Here is an 18180-nt window from a genome sequence, read left to right on the forward strand (position 1 = left end):
TGTATGTACACAGTGATTGCACCAGCAGAATAGTGAGCGCAGCTCTGGAGTATAATACAGGATAAGTAATGTAATGTATGTACACAGTGACTGCACCAGCAGAATAGTGAGCGCAGCTCTGGAGTATAATACAGGATAAGTAATGTAATGTATGTACACAGTGACTGCACCAGCAGAATAGTGAGCGCAGCTCTGGAGTATAATACAGGATAAGTAATGTAATGTATGTACACAGTGACTGTACCAGCAGAATAGTGAGTGCAGCTCTGGGGTATAATACAGGATAAGTAATGTAATGTATGTACACAGTGACTGCACCAGCAGAATAGTGAGCGCAGCTCTGGAGTATAATACAGGATAAGTAATGTAATGTATGTACACAGTGACTGTACCAGCAGAATAGTGAGTGCAGCTCTGGGGTATAATACAGGATAAGTAATGTAATGTATGTACATAGTGACTGTACCAGCAGAATAGTGAGCGCAGCTCTGGAGTATAATACAGGATAAGTAATGTAATGTATGTACACAGTGACTGCAACAGCAGACTAGTGAGCGCAGCTCTGGGGTATAATACAGGCTGTAACTCAGGATCAGTACAGGATAAGTAATGTAATATATGTACACAGTGACTGCACCAGCAGAATAGTGAGCGCAGCTCTGGAGTATAATACAGGATAAGTAATGTAATGTATGTACACAGTGACTGCACCAGCAGAATAGTGAGCGCAGCTCTGGAGTATAATACAGGATAAGTAATGTAATGTATGTACACAGTGACTGTACCAGCAGAATAGTGAGTGCAGCTCTGGGGTATAATACAGGATAAGTAATGTAATGTATGTACATAGTGACTGTACCAGCAGAATAGTGAGCGCAGCTCTGGGGTATAATACACCACGATCATCTCCATTATTGCAGGTTTCTGTATTGTGCGCCCCTCTAGCAATCAATATGCCAATTGTGTAAAAAAAAACCTGGAACTTTGGTGGGGTCTTGGGTCTGTTAACCTGTGCATGGCAGCCTCAGGCCAGAGCTACATGGACACTTGCGTGTTACATACATGCAGCTTTCTGTCCCAATATGACACAACACTCTGCACCTTGGATCGTATCCTTTAGGCCTCTTGGTGCATTCCTATGGGAGGTGAGGCTGTCCATGCCACATCCTAACACATGGCATATGGAGCTCTGCATGTCTTTGGTACAGATAACTTGCTGAAGCCGTGTAGATTCCTCCTTGAGATGTAGCGTGAAGTCTTTCTCAGCCAGGTGTTCAGACAACGCCCCGATCTAATTGCCTGTAAATCCTCCGTGTCTTATGTACACAGAATATCAGACAGATCTAAGCTTGTGTCAGGAGGCAATGCCATCATCTCCACTCTGATAGAAATCCATCTGCCATTCATGTCGCCTGCAGCCAGACACAGAGGTAATCCGCCGGGAACACTCGCCAGATCACATGATCACCTGGACCGGGCCTGGGTTTGCCAGAGTCAGAGATGGAGCCGGTCTCTTGTTTCACGTCGACAACATCCCGTACCCGATGGACTACGACATCATGATACGCTACGAGCCTGAGGTATTGTTTGTCATTTTTAGGATACATGGGTCACCTATGGCATCTCCTCTTGACTATTTCCTAAGCTCATCGTCGCCCCCTGCTGAGTAATGTCATTTGTATGAGCTACCAAGAGGAGTAGTATCTTCAAAATACTGCCCCCTATGGATAAGAGAGCAGAGGGGCATTTGTAATATCTGGTTGGAACTGTTTATTAACATATTGAATATCAATGTACAAAGTATCCAAGATAAACAAGCAGAGCGGCAGTGTAAAGCATGGGGGAGGAACAGGGCAGGAACATTTCAGACTACAATGTATCTAAGCTGGAGCGACTGATCCAAGGTCTGATCCCGTGTATATATTATATGCTTGTTTCAGTCTGCCGAGGACTGGGAAGCCATTGTCAGCGTGACATCGCAGACTTTACCCATGAGCCCCCGCTGCGGTAACGTGCTGCCCTTCGAGCAGAAGTACAAGGAAAAATTACCCCATTCCGAAAGGTAAGAAATGAACGAGGTAAAGGTATAAAATAATATAAAAGCTAGGTGTCACCCCCATCTATATGGACTCTCCCTTTAATCGCTGTATAATGCGGCTATGCCACTTCCTTAAATACTCTGCGCTTCAGTAATCTACTTTATCTTTATTCCCAGGTACATCGTCCTCCCCAAACCCTTCTGCTTCGAGTCCAACAACCAGTATGAAATAACCATTCGCCTCCAGCGCTTTGAAGCCGCAAACCGACACCCTGCGAATTTCATCCTCATCGATTCGGTAATTTTATACTTAGGGGTGACCATGAAATACCTGTCATAGCATTGCAGTAAGTGGCCCTGTACTCAGGCTGATGGGGGGACAAGGGGGGACTCTATGACATCCTAATCAGAGGCCAAATTTCTGGGCCCCAGTGCAAATCTGCGATGGGGCCCCTGCCTCTTTTTTGCGGTATACTTTGGGGCCCTCTCGGCGTCCAGGGCCCTGTAGTGACTGCTACCTTTGCACCCTCTATAGCAGGGGTAGGGAACCTTCGGCTCTGCAGCAGCTGTGAAACTACAACTCCCAGCATGCTCCATTCACTTCCATGGGAGCTCCAAGAACAGCAGAGCAAGTATGCATGCTGGGAGTTGTAGTTTTGCAACAGCAAGGTTCCCTATCCCAGCTTTATAGTTACGTCTCTGGTTCGTATAGGGCAAATGGGACCCTGCAGAACCTTCAGCTGTTGTAAAACTACAACTCCCAGCATGCATACCTTCTCTGCTGTTCTTGGAGCTCCCATGGAAGTGAATGGAGCATGCTGGGAGTTGTAGTTTCACAGCAGCTGGAGAGCCGAAGGTTGCTGACCCCTGGTATAGTATATATTGCATAGTATATGACATTTATATGACTATTGATCATACTGCACTACTATACTCCAGTCACATCCAAAGCTACATTTACAACTTGGTTGGTGTCCGCTTATGGAAGAGCAAGGCATTATGGGAGTTCAGTGACTAAGCTGACAACAGAGTAGCGATCATTGTAGTCTGTTTCCAACGGCAGCCAACAGAATTCTGACATCCTCTCTGGAGGTGACTGGCGTTCACCATCTCAGATACCCCAAATGTTTACACTGCTTCTAATAGTGGATCAAGGAGTCTCTAGAGACGCGATATACGGAGTCTTCTACCATAACACACAAGTGTCTGTGACAACAGGAGATATCCCCCAGCGCCACCTTCCGTGCGAGCACGCCTGAGCTGCGCTCACTGCTGTCTGACTTACACCATCAAAGGGAAGCAAAAACAATATCATTTCTTCCGCTCAAATAAACTGAAAGAGAGATAAAGAGGTTTCCCACGATAACAGAGAGATAGATGGCCGCCTCCGCGACCGCCACCAGTCCCCCTGCGTCTGGTGAACGCACATGGAGCAGCCAGGAAAGGGATTACACTCACCGCTCTGCTAACCAGATTGTAAAAAAATTAAAAAATGATTTTTTAAATTTTTTTATTTTATTTATTAAATTCAGCTGGGATCAGTTATATACTGTATACTGATGTGTATGTGTTGACAGATTGTGTTCGGTATTGCAGTTCAGCCCCATTCACTTCTATTGAGCAGAGCTGTCATACCACAAACGACCACAAGGCAGGTGTGGCACTGTTTCTAAAACAGTGTGACTAATAACAGAGGCCGAGACGGATTGATGCTGTGTGGCCTTTAGCCCATTTATTCCCATCCTTGCCCCTTAAAGGAGTAGTCAGATCTTAACCCTATAAAGTGTCTGTTCACAGATATAGAGGTATATATTGTACTTGTCTGATTCACTAAGCTGCGAGATGTAGCACTCGCCAAAAAACAGACAACCATTACTTACATCTGGCCACTAGGAGGCCAAAAAGTATGAGAATGATGATAAAGCGCAACACTGCCACCATCTGTTGTGTACTGGTACTGCAGGTAGAATTCAACACAACACTGCCACACTCTGGGGTGCCCTGGTACTGCAGGTAGAATTCAACACAACACTGCCACACTCTGGGGTGCCCTGGTACTGCAGGTATACTTCAACATACATATTCATTACCTAAGACCCGAAACTTTGTGCATCAATGGTCTTCACCACCTGTGCCGCTCTCCTACTGTTGTGAAACTACAACTCCCAGCATGCTTGGACAACCGGGTATGCTGGGAGTTGTAGTTTCACAACCTCTAGCGCGCCCTGTATTGATGCACTATAATATATGCCGAATTTTGGGACTTCATACAATACTAATGTTCACCGCCCCCTATAGCTCGTCCTGCTGCCAAAGTTCTCGGAGCTGCCTGGTTTTCATGGAAATGACCCCGTGTCCGTGCATCACCGAGAGGAGATGGAAAACTACAGGTGTCTGGAGTCCTTCAAGATGGCGACAATGCCCACCCTGGCGGAAATGTGCGTGAAGTTGATCTGTAGCATCTCGGCCATCGTCCATGACGGCGCGTTACGTGAGTTATAGGGGAAGGGGCTACATAGGTTACTATGGTGGGGCAGGTAGAATCCACTGCAGAAACCTTCCTGTTCCCAATCACTTTGGTTCACGGGTCGCTTCTCTTTTTGCAGCGTGTCTCTGTAACCTTCAGGGATCCCTCAGCGCCGTCTGTGACAAAATAGGAGGACAATGTATGTGCAAGCCAAATGTGATCGGTCAGCGTTGTGATCAGTGCGCCCCTGGAACCTATGGATTCGGCCCGTATGGATGCAGCAGTGAGTGTATTTGGCACTAGATGGGGCACAAAAACTACTGCAGAAACCCATTCAAAAACACGTCTTATATCTCATTTCTTAGGGGGCCCTTGGAGAGGGGGGGCCCAGCCCTGGTTTAGCCAAACCCTTTAGCTTCAGATAGTAAAACCCAGTGCGGGGGATCTGCTCTGATACTGGTGGAGGGGGGGACGAAGACCAGATCGATCTGATTGGCCATATCTGGCACCATTATGGAGGGCCATTTTGACCTTTACCACGGGGCCGCCCTCTTCTATGTTGACCACTGCGTATGGACATTGTTCATGTCTTCTCTATACACAGAATGTGACTGCCATCCTCAAGGCTCCACTTCTAGATTCTGCAACCCCGTAACCGGACAGTGCCAGTGCCATGGCAGCGTGGCCGGCCGACAGTGCGACCAGTGCTTGCCCGGTCAGTGGGGCTTCCCTCATTGCAAGCCTTGCCAATGTAACGGCCACTCTGAAGAGTGTGACCCCAAGACTGGGACCTGCATCGGATGTAGGGACTACACAAGTGGCCGACACTGCGATAAGTAAGTCAAGGGGTCACCGCAGGCCTCAAAGCAATGACTTCCTACACAAGGAGATGACACTTTGATGTTCGTCATATATATATTTATTTTATAGATTTTATTCTATACTGTCTGGAAGATGTTTGCAGCGTCCTCACTGCCATAATCTAACGTCTGTTCCTGCAGTACCGCTATTCACCACTACTTTCCATAGAAACCAATGCAACAGCGCCCCCATTAAAATTAATCATTTAGAAATCAAATAATTGGAATGTAATTACTGTTACTGATGTTTGCCGTCAGGTGTTTGGATGGTTACTATGGAGACCCTATTCTTGGATCTGGTCAGCAGTGTCGCCCCTGCCCTTGCCCTGGGTATCCTGGCACTCAAAATTACCATGGCAGCTCTTGTTATGCTGACCGGGATTCTGGGCACATTGTTTGCCTCTGTGCACCTGGGTATACAGGTAAGAACGTTGTATAATCTACTTCTCTGATACAGAACTCCAAATCCTCTGCACAGAGGAAGAGTTAAAATATATATAATATATAAAATATGGGTGTTTTTGCCTGCAGTCACCACTAGAGGGAGCTCATGAGTTTACTGCAGTCTGTGGTATTATAGAGTTCATTGTATAAACAGTCTGCAGTAAGCTCTTGAGCTCCCCCAAGTGGTGGTTACAGGAAGACAGAACTATATCATCTATCTACTCTATCTATCTATCTATCTATCTATCTATCTATCTATCTATCTATCTATCTATCTATCTATCCATCCAGGGGATTTGATGCTCTGTGACAGAAATAAAAGCTCCTTTCTTTCTCTATTACAACCCCTTTAAGAGACCACTCCATCTCATGGCATCCATATATATCTTGTTGATCAGGTCCGCGGTGTGATCGTTGCTCCCCTGGATACTTTGGGAACCCTGACCAAGATGGAGGAGAGTGCCGCCCCTGCCAGTGTAACAACAACATTGACCCCAGTGACCCAGAGTCATGTGACTCGCGCACGGGCATGTGCTTAAAATGCCTGTACCACACAGACGGGCATCACTGCGGAGAGTGCAAGGCTGGTTACTTTGGGAGCGCCATCCTGCGCAACTGCCGCCGTATGTAGTTCTATTTAGCCAGCTACGGTTTTGGTATCCATTGGGCTTTGTTCACACCTGGATGGCACATCTTCTTTATTACAGGTTGTACATGCAATGAGCTGGGCACGCTGCAGTCACACTGCTCCAGAGATACCTGCTACTGCGACAGAGTCACCGGGCATTGCCCCTGCCGCGCAAATGTCATTGGCAAGAACTGCGATCAGTGTGCAAATAACTTTTGGAACTTTGGTGCGGACCTGGGCTGCGAGGCCTGCGCCTGTGTCCCCAGCCACTCCTTGCGGCAGGACTGCAATGTGGTGAGTCTCACTGGCACTAGAAAATCCCTTTAAATTAGGATAGGTCATCAACTGAAGATCAGCAGGGATCCGGGACCAGAACCTGGCTGCTCAGCTCCTCTCTGAGTACCACACAGCCCACGTGATCTCATATTCATTGGTCACATGAACTTTTGCAGCTCAGTCCCATTCAAGTGAATTGGGCTGAGCTGCAATACCAAGTGCAACCACTACACAATGTACGGCGCTGTGCTTGGTAAGTAGTGAAGAGGCTGCAGCACTCACCTGAACACTGTGGCTTCTTCAGCCGGGATCCTGGCCGTCGGATCCTCACCAGTCTTCAATTGATGACCGATCCTAAAGAGGAGTTTTCCAGGTGTAAAAATTGATAACTTCTTTAAAGGGATTCTCTGCTTTTACAAAATGTCGGTCAACAGTCTATAAAATATCTTGAATGATCATATTTTTGATGTGGGGGCTATGGGAAATGCAATGGACCCAGGCACCACTAGAGGCCGCTCAGGAGTATTCGGCATATTGTTGAATTCAATGTACAAACAGTATGTAGTGAGGTCTTGAGCTCCCCCTAGTGGTGACAATAGGTAACTAAAATTGAATTAAGTCAATGCAGGGAATTAGAATGACATTGAGCTCAGAGCACTCCGAAATTGTGATGTATTAATTTAGGATTGTGACCCTGTCTATGTTCCCTCTTTCAGTACACAGGGCAGTGTTACTGTCGGCCGGGATTTGGAGGCAGAGTTTGCTCGCAATGCCAAGAAAATTACTGGGGAGACCCCCAGCGGAGATGTGAAGGTACGGGGACTGCATTGTGCTAAAGTGTCCTAACCCTATTTATTTTCCTACAGCGCCCCCTATCGCCAGGGGGACCCCTAACTTTGCAAAATACACTGTGGGGGTTGGGGAGGCGTTACTTTTGTTTTCCCTACATATGTCCGTCCATACATCTGATCGGATTCTCACTGGTTTCCTCTTTAGCCTGTAATTGTGATACGTACGGCTCAGAGATCCAGCAGTGCGATCACCAGACCGGTATGTGCCAATGCCGAGAAGGGTTCACAGGCCGACGTTGCGACCAGTGCGCCAGAGGTTTCCGGGATAACTTCCCCAGGTGCTCGGCCTGCCACCAGTGCTTCTACCAGTGGGACAGTCTTATCAGCCAGCTCCAGAACCAGCTCCGGCTCATCCAGAAGAAGGTGTCCGACCTCCAGGAGGGAGGAGAAGCTCCGGAGATCAGCAACAGCCTCATAAGAGAACTGGACGACAAGCTGAGGAGCGTTAAACAGATCATCGGAGATGGCGGCATCGAGGGAACGCGCATGCTGGAGCAGATGAACAAACTGGTGAACAAAATCAGGTAACGCCTCCGCCGCTTTCTAATATAGACCAAAAACTTGGTGGAGAGAAGAGTCCGGCATGGTCGACTATTCTGTCTTTGCCATATTTCACTATAAAAACGGAGAAACATAGCGGACATCCAATGGACCGCATTATAGTCTATGGGGTCTGTGAACTATAACCTTAGGTGAAGCAATACCTGCAGCCACCACTAGAGGGAGCTTAGAAGCTTGCAGCATACAGTTTGTACACAATAGAATATAGTGGACTCCCCCTAGTGGTGACTGTAGGCATTGTATTACATAACTTGGAGCCGTGGATTTACATCTCTGTATCATAAAATCCGCTATACAGATACGTTGTGACCCTGATCTGCAGGAATGCTGGTGCTTGTAGTGACTGTGATATACGACAGCCACTTTAAGGTTGTTAGAAAGTATTTTGTCCTTTGTGAGCCCAGTAATGGCGTCTAACCTCTGGCAGTCCTCATCAGTCATCCTCTCTGGCTATGACATTGGGGCAGGGCGCAGAGTTATATATAGCCGTCCCTTGTTTATAATGGCTGTGTGCGGCGCTGCTATTTATAGCGCAATGTTTATGATGGCGGTCATTTATTGCTTTATTTTCCTCTTCTCTCTCCAGCACGGAGGTGGCGCAGCTCTCATATCAGCTCCATTCTCAGGAGAAAAGAATGAACGATACCCAGAGCAAAGACAGAAAGCAAAAAGGAAAGCTGGAGAAGCTGACGCTGGACCTGATCCTGGTCAATGACACCGTGTACCTACTGAAAACGCAGATAGAAGCCATAGCCGCCTCAGGCTTCAATGGTAAAGTCTGAGGACAAGGCATGAATAGACAGATCACCCTCCTCTTCATTACTTACCAGGCACAGCACCATGCTTGTAGTAGTGGCTGTGTCTGGAATTGTGGCTCAGTCCCATTCAAGTAAAGACTGAGCTGCAGAATGGAGTACAGCCATTACCCTGTCCGCTAAACAATTGCTGTAGGTGCCAGAAGTCTGACCCTCTTCTCATCGGATCTTGGTGGCTTATCCTAAGGATAGGTGGTCCCAGGAGAGGGGATAAGTGTCCGATTGAATGAGACCACCAAGTCCCCCAGTGATCAGGACTGTTACAGTAGCGGCAGCGCTATAGCAAGGAGTGGCAGTCATGCAAGAGAACAGAGCATGCTCCAATACAAGAAGACTTTAGAGGGGATTTTTAGGGACACTTATCCTCTGTCCTATAAAACTGTCCATAATGGCACAATCCCTTTAAGAGCTAGCTCACATGGGGTTCCGCGTGTACATATTCAGTTGCAGTGTGTACACAGTCCGCGATGGATTAGGCCCAAATGAATGGGCCGGAGCCTCGCACCGCAGATGATTCAGCCGAGGCAAGATAGGGCAGCTCGCTTCTTTATTCCTCTACTAACTAGCAGAAGAAAGAAGCGAGCGGCTCCCATTGAAGTCAATGGAGCAGTGGATTTTGAGGCGGATTCCATGTCAAAATCTGCTGTGAACTAGCCCTTACCCCTTTGTAGATCAGTGGGGGTCCAACCTCCAAGACTCCCAATGACTATGAATACATGGTCTCTTGTACCCCAGACTGAATGGATAGACAGTCCATAAGCATGGTGTAGTCCCAAAAGATGGGGTATAGTCTTAGAAGATGGGGTATACAAAGTCCCCGTGCTCTTGTGATCAATGGGGGTCTGAATTCTGTAGAAAGGGAATAAGTGGCCCCTTTAAAGGAGCCTGAGAGCACTGAGGGTCAGATCGTTCTCCCATTATAAAGTGACGTGTTCACCATTCTTGGATTTCCCTTGTTCCTATGAGATTCCTGACGGGCTTGGTCCCATATTTTGCAGAATCTTACAACAGTATCCTGAGGTCATACTTACAGTCTGTCGATGCCGAGAAGTTGGCCAATGGGTCGGTATCCGGATCCGACAGTCCCGTATACCAGTCCAGGCAGACGAGGCTGGAGACGGAGAGACTTCTGAAGGACAATCTGGACAGCTACCGGAGGAACATGACAGCCCAGAAGACATCTCTGAAAGAAATTCAGAAGAAGGTGAAGGATCTCAATGTCTTCCAGATCAATGAGAAGGTACGGAGGCTTTCAACTACAAACAGTGCCACGTGTCCATGGTTTGTGTCTGGTATTGCAGTTTCGCACCACTGAAATGAAGGGACTGAGCTGCAATACCACACATAACCTGTTTACCGGTGTGGTGCTGCAGCAGCCATTTTTTCTCATTTTGACCAATCCTGTGTCCTCAATACAATCACTAATGTTGGGTATCTTTATTCTGAAAGATTTGTGGTGCTCCTGGGGACAAACCCTGTGATAAGTCTCCTTGTGGCGGAGCAAACTGCAGAGATGAGCAAGGTCTAAGGAAGTGTGGTGGAGAAAACTGTAACGGAGCTGTGCCCATCTCCGCCAAGGCCCTAATGACCGCACAGAATGTAAAGCAAGACCTGGAGGACATGGGCAACCAACTCAATGACATCACGCAGAAGGTACGTGGAGCTTTCCGATAGTCTTACGCTGCCATGCCTTTTAGCCTCCTGACTGGCATTGACCCTGTGTGAATGTCTCCCAGATTCAAGCTGTTCAAGGAATTGCCCAAGAAGCAAAGCTGCAAAGTGAGTCCACCCTGAGCAAAGCCAAGGACGCCAAGAGGAGGATTGAAGACTCCACTGAGAAACTGAGAGCCTTTATTGGCAAGATTAAAGACTTCCTAACCGGTAAGACTACTTAGCCTGGAGGCGCTCTACCTCCTCTGTGTACAGCACCATACGTGGTAAGCAGTGGAGAGGCCATGACACTTGTCCACATACTGACCTGTGAGTGATTCTGGTGTCAGACCCCCCACCAATATCATCACAGTTCTGGAGAACCCCTTTAAATCTTAAGCCGATAATTCATTTCCTGTCTACAGAGGAAGGGGCGGACCCTGAGAGCATCGAGTACGTGGCCAGGCAGGTGCTGGGCATCTCTCTCCCCGCCAGTCCCGGTGACATTGCTACTCTACTCATGCAAATCAAGGAGACCATCGGCAACCTCAGCGGGGTGGATATCGTCCTCAATACTACTTCTGAGGACCTGGCCACAGCCAAAGCCCTAGTGCAACAAGCCAATGAAGCCAAGTAAGTCACTTTGCTCAGATCGGCCCATGACTACCTTGCCCTGGCAGCAATGGATGCTAATGGATGAAGCAGAAGTGAGTGATCTAGGATTATACATAATTTTCCACCTACCACTAGGGGGAGCTTATTGTATACTGATATTTTATAGAGTTCAATGTATAAACAGTCTATAGATAGCTCCTGAGCTCCCTCTAGTGGTGGCTGAAGGTGGAAAGTTCTATTAAGGGAATTTGGTCAAGGATGGGCATTCACTGTAAGTCAAACTGTTTCCAGCAGGGGAGAGGTTAATTTCTGAGCCTTGATATTTTTTGGAATGGTTTACCCAGTGAAATGTTAATAACTTTTACAGACCGCGTTCCTATAGAGAGAGTTAACTGTGAAGCCACCAGGTACGTGGTCAGAGAGGCTCGGGCATACATTCCAGATGTGTCCGCACAAGACCCCCGAGTTATTACCCCTTATTATCGTACAGATGTGACGGACGCTGCGCTCTGGAACATTCGTAATTGAGATGAGAGCGGGTCAAGCAGTTCCCACTGTAAAGTCACTTCTATCATCAGGACTGTTCTATCTTCTATCCAAGTCAACAATTTCCAAATTCATTAACCTCAATCCAATTCCAAAACCACAAGAGGAAAATCAGATTCCTATCCCCTATCTCATGAAAAATCTCAAAATACATACTGGTATACAGCTTTTCCAGGGTCCTGAATGGCAAATCTACCTGGTTGTATAAAACTCAACACCTTAGTTTTCCATGCAGGAGTCTGAGGTCCTAGAAACCAACAATATTGTAAAGTGTGGACCCTGTTGATATCGTACAGACTAGTATCTACCCCCCCCCCATTTCCTGCCATTATAGCTTAATGTTCTATTTACACAGAGAACGAGCGGACGGGGTGAGCGAGAAAGTCGCCGAGGCCAAAATCCTTATGGATGAAGCTGAAAGCAAAGCGAAGTCTGCGGAGAAAGCTGTGAATGACGCCAAGCAGAACACAAACCGACTGAAGAAGATCGTAGAAAAGGTGAAGATCTATCTATCTATCTATCTATCTATTTCCTATCTATCTATCTATCTATCTATCTATCTATCTATCTATCTATCTGTCTGTCTGTCTGTCTATCTATCTATTTCCTATCTATCTATCTATCTATCTATCTATCTATCTATCTATCTATTTCCTATCTATCTATCTATCTATCTATCTATCTATCTATCTCCTATCTATCTATCTATCTATCTATCTATTTCCTATCTATCTATCTATCTATCTATCTATCTATCTATCTATCTATTTCCTATCTATCTATCTATCTATCTATTTCCTATCTATCTATCTATCTATCTATCTATCTATCTATCTATCGCCTATCTATCTATTTCCTATCTATCGCCTATCTATCTATCTATCTATCTATCTATCTATCTATCTATCTATCTATCTATTTCCTATCTATCGCCTATCTATCTATCTATTTATCTATCTATCTATTTCCTATCTATCGCCTATCTATCTATCTATCTATCTATCTATCTATCTCCTATTTATCTATATATCTCCTATCTATCTATCTATCTATCTATCTATCTATCTATCTATCTATCTATCTCCTATCTATCTATCTATCTATCTATCTATCTATCATCTATCTGTCTATCTATCTATCTATCTATCGCCTATCTATCTATCTATCTATCTATCTATCTATCTATCTATCTATCTATCTATCTATCCATCCATGAGGCCAGGACTAGGCAGTGGACATGTCCGCCCCGGGCAGACTGTTGGCAATCAGATTTGTTCTAGAACATGGAGTTCTGGTTTATTTTTATTGTACTAGTCATGAATCAGACTAATACCAGGGAACATTTGCAGCTTGGAGAAGTCATTTGGCTAATGCTGAAACTTTAATACTACTTTGTAAGTAACACTGGCCTTAGTGACCGGGGAATTCTAGATCCAGGGGATACATAATACTTTGTAGAATAATATACGACATTCTCCCAGTTGTAGTTCTCTTGCAGACTTCAGCAGGTTTTCCTCCTGGATTTCTCTATATACAATGTTTGTATTACTCCAATGTTCTGTGTGTCTCACTGCTCAATGCAACGTGTGTACAAAGTGGCTACAAGCAGAAGAAAGCGACTACATGCTGGTCACTGTGACTACAAGCAGGCCACTGTGGCTATAAGCAGATCTCTGTGACGGTCTATAAGTGAACAAGAAGGGGGACAGAGGGAGGAGAGTAACACGCCTGCATATATGTCACATGTTCCGTGTTTTTGCTTCCAGTCCATGAATACAATGACGGCAGTGGAGGAGAAGGAGATGTCCATCATGAATCGCTTGGGAGATCTGTCAAAGAAAGTGGCAGAATTAATAACCAAAGTTGAATCCAACAGAGCGCTGGCCACCGAAGCCAGCGAAAAGGCCAACAAGGCGCTCACGGCCACGGGCACACTGGAAGAGGTAGGAAAGCAATTCAGACCAAAGACGTTCTAAGCAAATATTTTACCATCTTGTCAAGATCAAGAGTTTACACGATTAGAGTAACATGGTGTCCACGGGTTGCGTCTGATATTGTAGTTCAGCTTTATTGAAGTGAAAGGAACTGCATTGCAGTACCACTAGTAACCTGGGGTCAAGTGGGGCAGTGGTTTCAGACTAGAGCAACCTCTTTTTTCTAAATCCTGTATAACCCCTTTAACATGAGACAGCCCGGGGGACAACAAAGCAATTTGGTCCATTGACCACTGACCTCCATGGGTGGTGACGACCTCAGGCATAGCCTAGATGTGTAAGACCCTGCCCCAGAAGTTGTGAGTGACCCCTCACTTCTTCCTCTTCTCAGACTCTTCATTCTGACTTTTTAGGAGATGGACGAAGTTAAGAAGAAATATCAAGAGCTGAAGGACAAGGTTGGTGGAGTGGACACCTCATCGGAGACGGCCATGCAGAAAGTGAAGAGGATCACAGACGAAGCTCAGGATTTATTAAAGAAAGCAACTGAGGCAAAGACAAAGCTCGACGGTAAGTGGCCACGACCCCACAAGCCGAGGGCCTCAGCCCACCATCATAGCTACAAGCAATGGCTCCTACTCTGGAGGACCCAAAAGGTCTATTGGTTTCATTAAAAACTGAGTAATACCTCTTTTCTCCAGTGGTGGCGCTGCAGAGAAATGGAGGAATCTAGCAGCAAGTATTCAATTTCTCTACAGCGCCACCACTGGAGAAAATAAGTATTACCGATCCCTCATTAAAGCCAATGAGAACCGGTTCAGCATGAAGGACGTCTGGCACTTGTAGTGTTCTCCCTCGCAATTGTCTAATTTTACTTTTTGTGCATTTCAGGTCTTGATGAAAAATTTAGATCTAATGAAGAAAATATTAAATTGAAAATATCAGAACTTCAGGATCTGGAGAACAAGACGTCGGCGCTGCTCGAGGAGATCAGAGAAAGATCCATCGTATACGCAACGTGTTAACGACAAAGTCACGTCATTAACCCTCCGAGGACTCGGCCATGCACAAGCTAGCCTTTAAGAACGCCATGGGATTTCTTAGTATCTGTTTCTAGGAAAGCTGGGTGACACCCAATAAGGAGGCAGCACCCAGCTTTATAACGTGATTCACTCTCTTCACTAGGCTGGAGTTTGGGAAAGTCGACAATATGGCTGCCATAACGCTGTAGGTCACCCAGCTTTCCCTGAAACAGATAGAACAGAGAAATAATGTTTAACCACAGTGGATGACGAGAAAGGATAAGAGCGAGATTATAACACTAGACATAGGCCTAGTCACTGGTAACCAGTACGGTGAGTGTAAAACCAGTACATGCCACCACGATACGGAGACGTCATAGACGGAAGCGCGGCCAGGTATCTGCACAGCCCCCTCCCCCCTATAACCTGACAATCCTGGGCTGTAGGACGGTCCAGATCTCTATGTCTGTACATGGTAATGCCGATTTATTAAAATGTATTCTGCAAAAATTCCTTCTGGTGTTTTTTTTTTTTTTTTGTCCTTTTCTTATGAATTAGGTCTGGGGGTAAGTGCCGGTCATTGAGGAGATCCAGCTGGCAATGCTCCCTTTGGTTCGGGACCACGTCTGTTATAAGCAGAGACTGGTGGACTCGGTAGAGCCAGGTATCACATGGACATCTATTGATTTCAGTGGACACCATGTAATACCTTATTTCTCCAGTGGCGGCACTGCTGCGAAAGCATAGACTTGGTGCTAGGGTTGCCCATAGATCACAGCTGAGATCAAGGGGTCACAGCACTCCTACAATATCAGGTCTTCTAATAACAAGGTAGTTGGACCCTCACCACCTAAGGATAAGCCAACAATGTTTTGCCGCTATTTTTAAAGATTTTTCTATATTTAGTATTTTAATATATTATGTATTTATAGCCTGCAATTTCCATTCTGGCCAACAAGCCTAATAATAGACTGATACTTGCCAATTCTACCAGTGTTTTCTTTGCAGCAATCGCCTCATTTACATCACAGACGTTATTATTAAAAAATAGTAAGGCAAGATGGCCGCCCCCATCAACAGTGATCAATGTCACTATCTGGATTCAATGAAACAAGTTAAGAAAATCCTTAAGAACCCCTCTAAGAAGCATGTAGTGTCCTGTCTCAGGAAGTCTGGTTACGGTTTTGATATGAGACCCCCTCCCCTATATAAACAGATGACGCACATTACTGAACATTCCACCTTGAGGGTCCCGCACGACCCCCCCCCCCCCCCCGATATACGTATATTACATTGTAGGAGCTTCAGTCCAGTACTGTAGGGTTTAGATGAACCTGCAGAGGAAATGAAATGTATTCATATTGTAAGGATTTATGGAGAGGACCTGGGGGCACGACAAGGGTCCAGCCAACATCCTATAGCCATATATGACCCCCTGACCCACAATAAGCTGCATCCAAGAGGTGACTGTATGAGAGACCAACCCACAAGGTGACCTATAGAACAATATGATGGATGATGACACATATAAGTGATACACACTATGGGGAGGTTATTGGTGAATATTCAGGTGTAGTGTCAGCTCATCGCCACTAGGAGGCAGTATGTATGTGCACACTGGCTTCCATTCCCACCCAATATAGCTGCAGGTATTTTGGGTTGCGCTCAGTTGGGTGCAGAGTTTTTCTCATACATTGCAGTGCATTGTGGGTATATTTCTACCCAGACTACAGAACAGTACCAGGGAACAATACAAATGCTCTATAAGAATGTTCTATAGATAAAATGGACAGTCATGGAAGAGAAGAGGAATGTGAGGTTGAGCATCCCAAGAGCTATGAGCAGCAGGCGTTCGAATGCTGCTCTGGATGTAACTAGAGCATGACAGAACATGATATCACTAAAGCTGGATCATACAGAGGGAAACCCTGGACAATGTCTATTACACTAGAAGACACGGACACAGATGGAGGAGGTTTCTTCTCCTGTGCTTATCAGTATTGTATTGCACCCTTCTATCTTCAAGAAGAGGTTCTGCAGCAGCTGGTATGGAATGCTATAATGCACACAAACTGTTGAAGATCATAGTACACACCTCTGCTGCTGCAGAACCTCATAATACACATCTCAGCTGCTGCGGAACCTCATAATACACACCTCAGCTGCTGCAGAACATCATAACACACACCTCAGCTGCTGCGGAACTCATAATACTCACCTCAGTTGCTGCGGAACATCATAATACACACCTCAGCTGCTGTGGAACATCATAACACATACCTCACCTGCTGCGGAACATCATAGTACTCACCACATCTGATCCAGAACATAATAGTACTCACCTCAACTGCTGCAGAACCTCATAATACACACCTCAGCTGCTGCGGAACCTCATAATACACATCTCAGCTGCTGCGGAACCTCATAATACACATCTCATCTGCTGCGAAACATTATAATACACATCTCAGCTGCTGAAACCTCATAATACACACCTCAACCTCTGCAGAAGCTCATAACACAAATCTCAGCTGCTGCGGAACATTATAATATACACGTCAGCTGCTGCAGCACCTCATAACAACACTGCTACGACTGCAGAACATCATAGACATATCAAAGCTGCTGCAGATCTTCTTTAACCAAATGTTTCATATCACTCAACCATAGACAGGAATCTCCGTTGTATTCTTAATACAGAGGAGTGAGCTGGGATGTGTAATATAAGAAATAATGCAAATATTAGGACTCACATGGAGATATACAGTATATATATATATGTATACGGCAATGCTGTACACAGAAAGTATTCGCTGTCACAATGTATGGTGCACAATATACAGCACAGCAGTGTATAGTGTATAATGGGAGTGTGTAGTGTAACCGGAGTGCCCGGGGTTAGTACCACCCTCACAGCACAGCACTGGGAACACTCCAGCTTTGTATGTACAGTTGCCTGGCGGTGTCTGCAGTGAGGGCTGTGAGTGTGGAAACTCTTCTCCTCCTCCTCCTCCTCCTCCTAATAACACAACTTTCTTCTGACACAAGATTCTGACTAGAAATAACTTCAGAGCGATCTCCGATGAAGCAGCCGGCAGGGAGCGGGCACACCAGGGGCTGACAGACGGGAACCCCAAGACAGCTAGCTGGTGAGACAAAGGGTTAATGCTACTACCTCATATCTGTCTGGCATTGGGCTCAGGTCTATTGGACTTCACTTTCATCTCATGTACTGACAGGGATTGTCCTAGGAAAGAGCTGAAGAGCTGTCTACAGGAGGGGGGATAAATGGGGTACGACTGATAGAGAGAGGGGGGTCCCCGAAAAGATCATCTAGCATGGATCCCCGGACATGTGTGATATAGTCATCTATCTCTGACAGGACCATAGCCTAGAACAGAACATGCACACCTCTATATATATCATAATATAATAAGGCTATACCTCACCTATATAGTAGCTATAGCTATCTC

The 18180-nt window shown here is 45.9% G+C and overlaps 2 protein-coding genes across 4 annotated transcripts in view; both read left to right on the forward strand.

Moving 5' to 3' along the window:
• LOC142218306 (laminin subunit beta-1-like) overlaps window positions 1–15206 on the forward strand; it is a 32216-nt gene extending 17010 nt beyond the window's left edge. Inside the window, exons 16-35 of the mRNA XM_075286917.1 lie at window positions 1419–1580; window positions 1941–2062; window positions 2216–2336; window positions 4337–4529; window positions 4645–4788; window positions 5110–5341; window positions 5624–5787; window positions 6208–6432; window positions 6517–6731; window positions 7430–7526; window positions 7710–8088; window positions 8712–8896; window positions 9939–10180; window positions 10390–10593; window positions 10677–10821; window positions 11016–11223; window positions 12107–12248; window positions 13518–13694; window positions 14099–14255; window positions 14577–15206. Of these exons, the coding sequence (XP_075143018.1) occupies window positions 1419–1580; window positions 1941–2062; window positions 2216–2336; window positions 4337–4529; window positions 4645–4788; window positions 5110–5341; window positions 5624–5787; window positions 6208–6432; window positions 6517–6731; window positions 7430–7526; window positions 7710–8088; window positions 8712–8896; window positions 9939–10180; window positions 10390–10593; window positions 10677–10821; window positions 11016–11223; window positions 12107–12248; window positions 13518–13694; window positions 14099–14255; window positions 14577–14710 (3648 nt within the window). The 3' untranslated portion in view covers window positions 14711–15206. The remainder of the gene's footprint in view (window positions 1–1418; window positions 1581–1940; window positions 2063–2215; window positions 2337–4336; window positions 4530–4644; window positions 4789–5109; window positions 5342–5623; window positions 5788–6207; window positions 6433–6516; window positions 6732–7429; window positions 7527–7709; window positions 8089–8711; window positions 8897–9938; window positions 10181–10389; window positions 10594–10676; window positions 10822–11015; window positions 11224–12106; window positions 12249–13517; window positions 13695–14098; window positions 14256–14576) is intronic.
• Window positions 15207–17657: 2451 nt separating this feature from the next.
• Window positions 17658–18180, forward strand: part of LOC142218208 (laminin subunit beta-2-like) — a 44773-nt gene continuing 44250 nt past the window's right edge. For all 3 annotated transcript variants that reach the window (XM_075286752.1, XM_075286753.1, XM_075286754.1), the window contains exon 1: window positions 17658–17856. The gene's annotated coding sequence lies outside the window, so the exon portion shown is untranslated. The remainder of the gene's footprint in view (window positions 17857–18180) is intronic.

This window comes from Leptodactylus fuscus, chromosome 9 (assembly GCF_031893055.1).
Source record: "Leptodactylus fuscus isolate aLepFus1 chromosome 9, aLepFus1.hap2, whole genome shotgun sequence".
In the NCBI taxonomy this organism is placed as follows: domain Eukaryota; kingdom Metazoa; phylum Chordata; class Amphibia; order Anura; family Leptodactylidae; genus Leptodactylus; species Leptodactylus fuscus.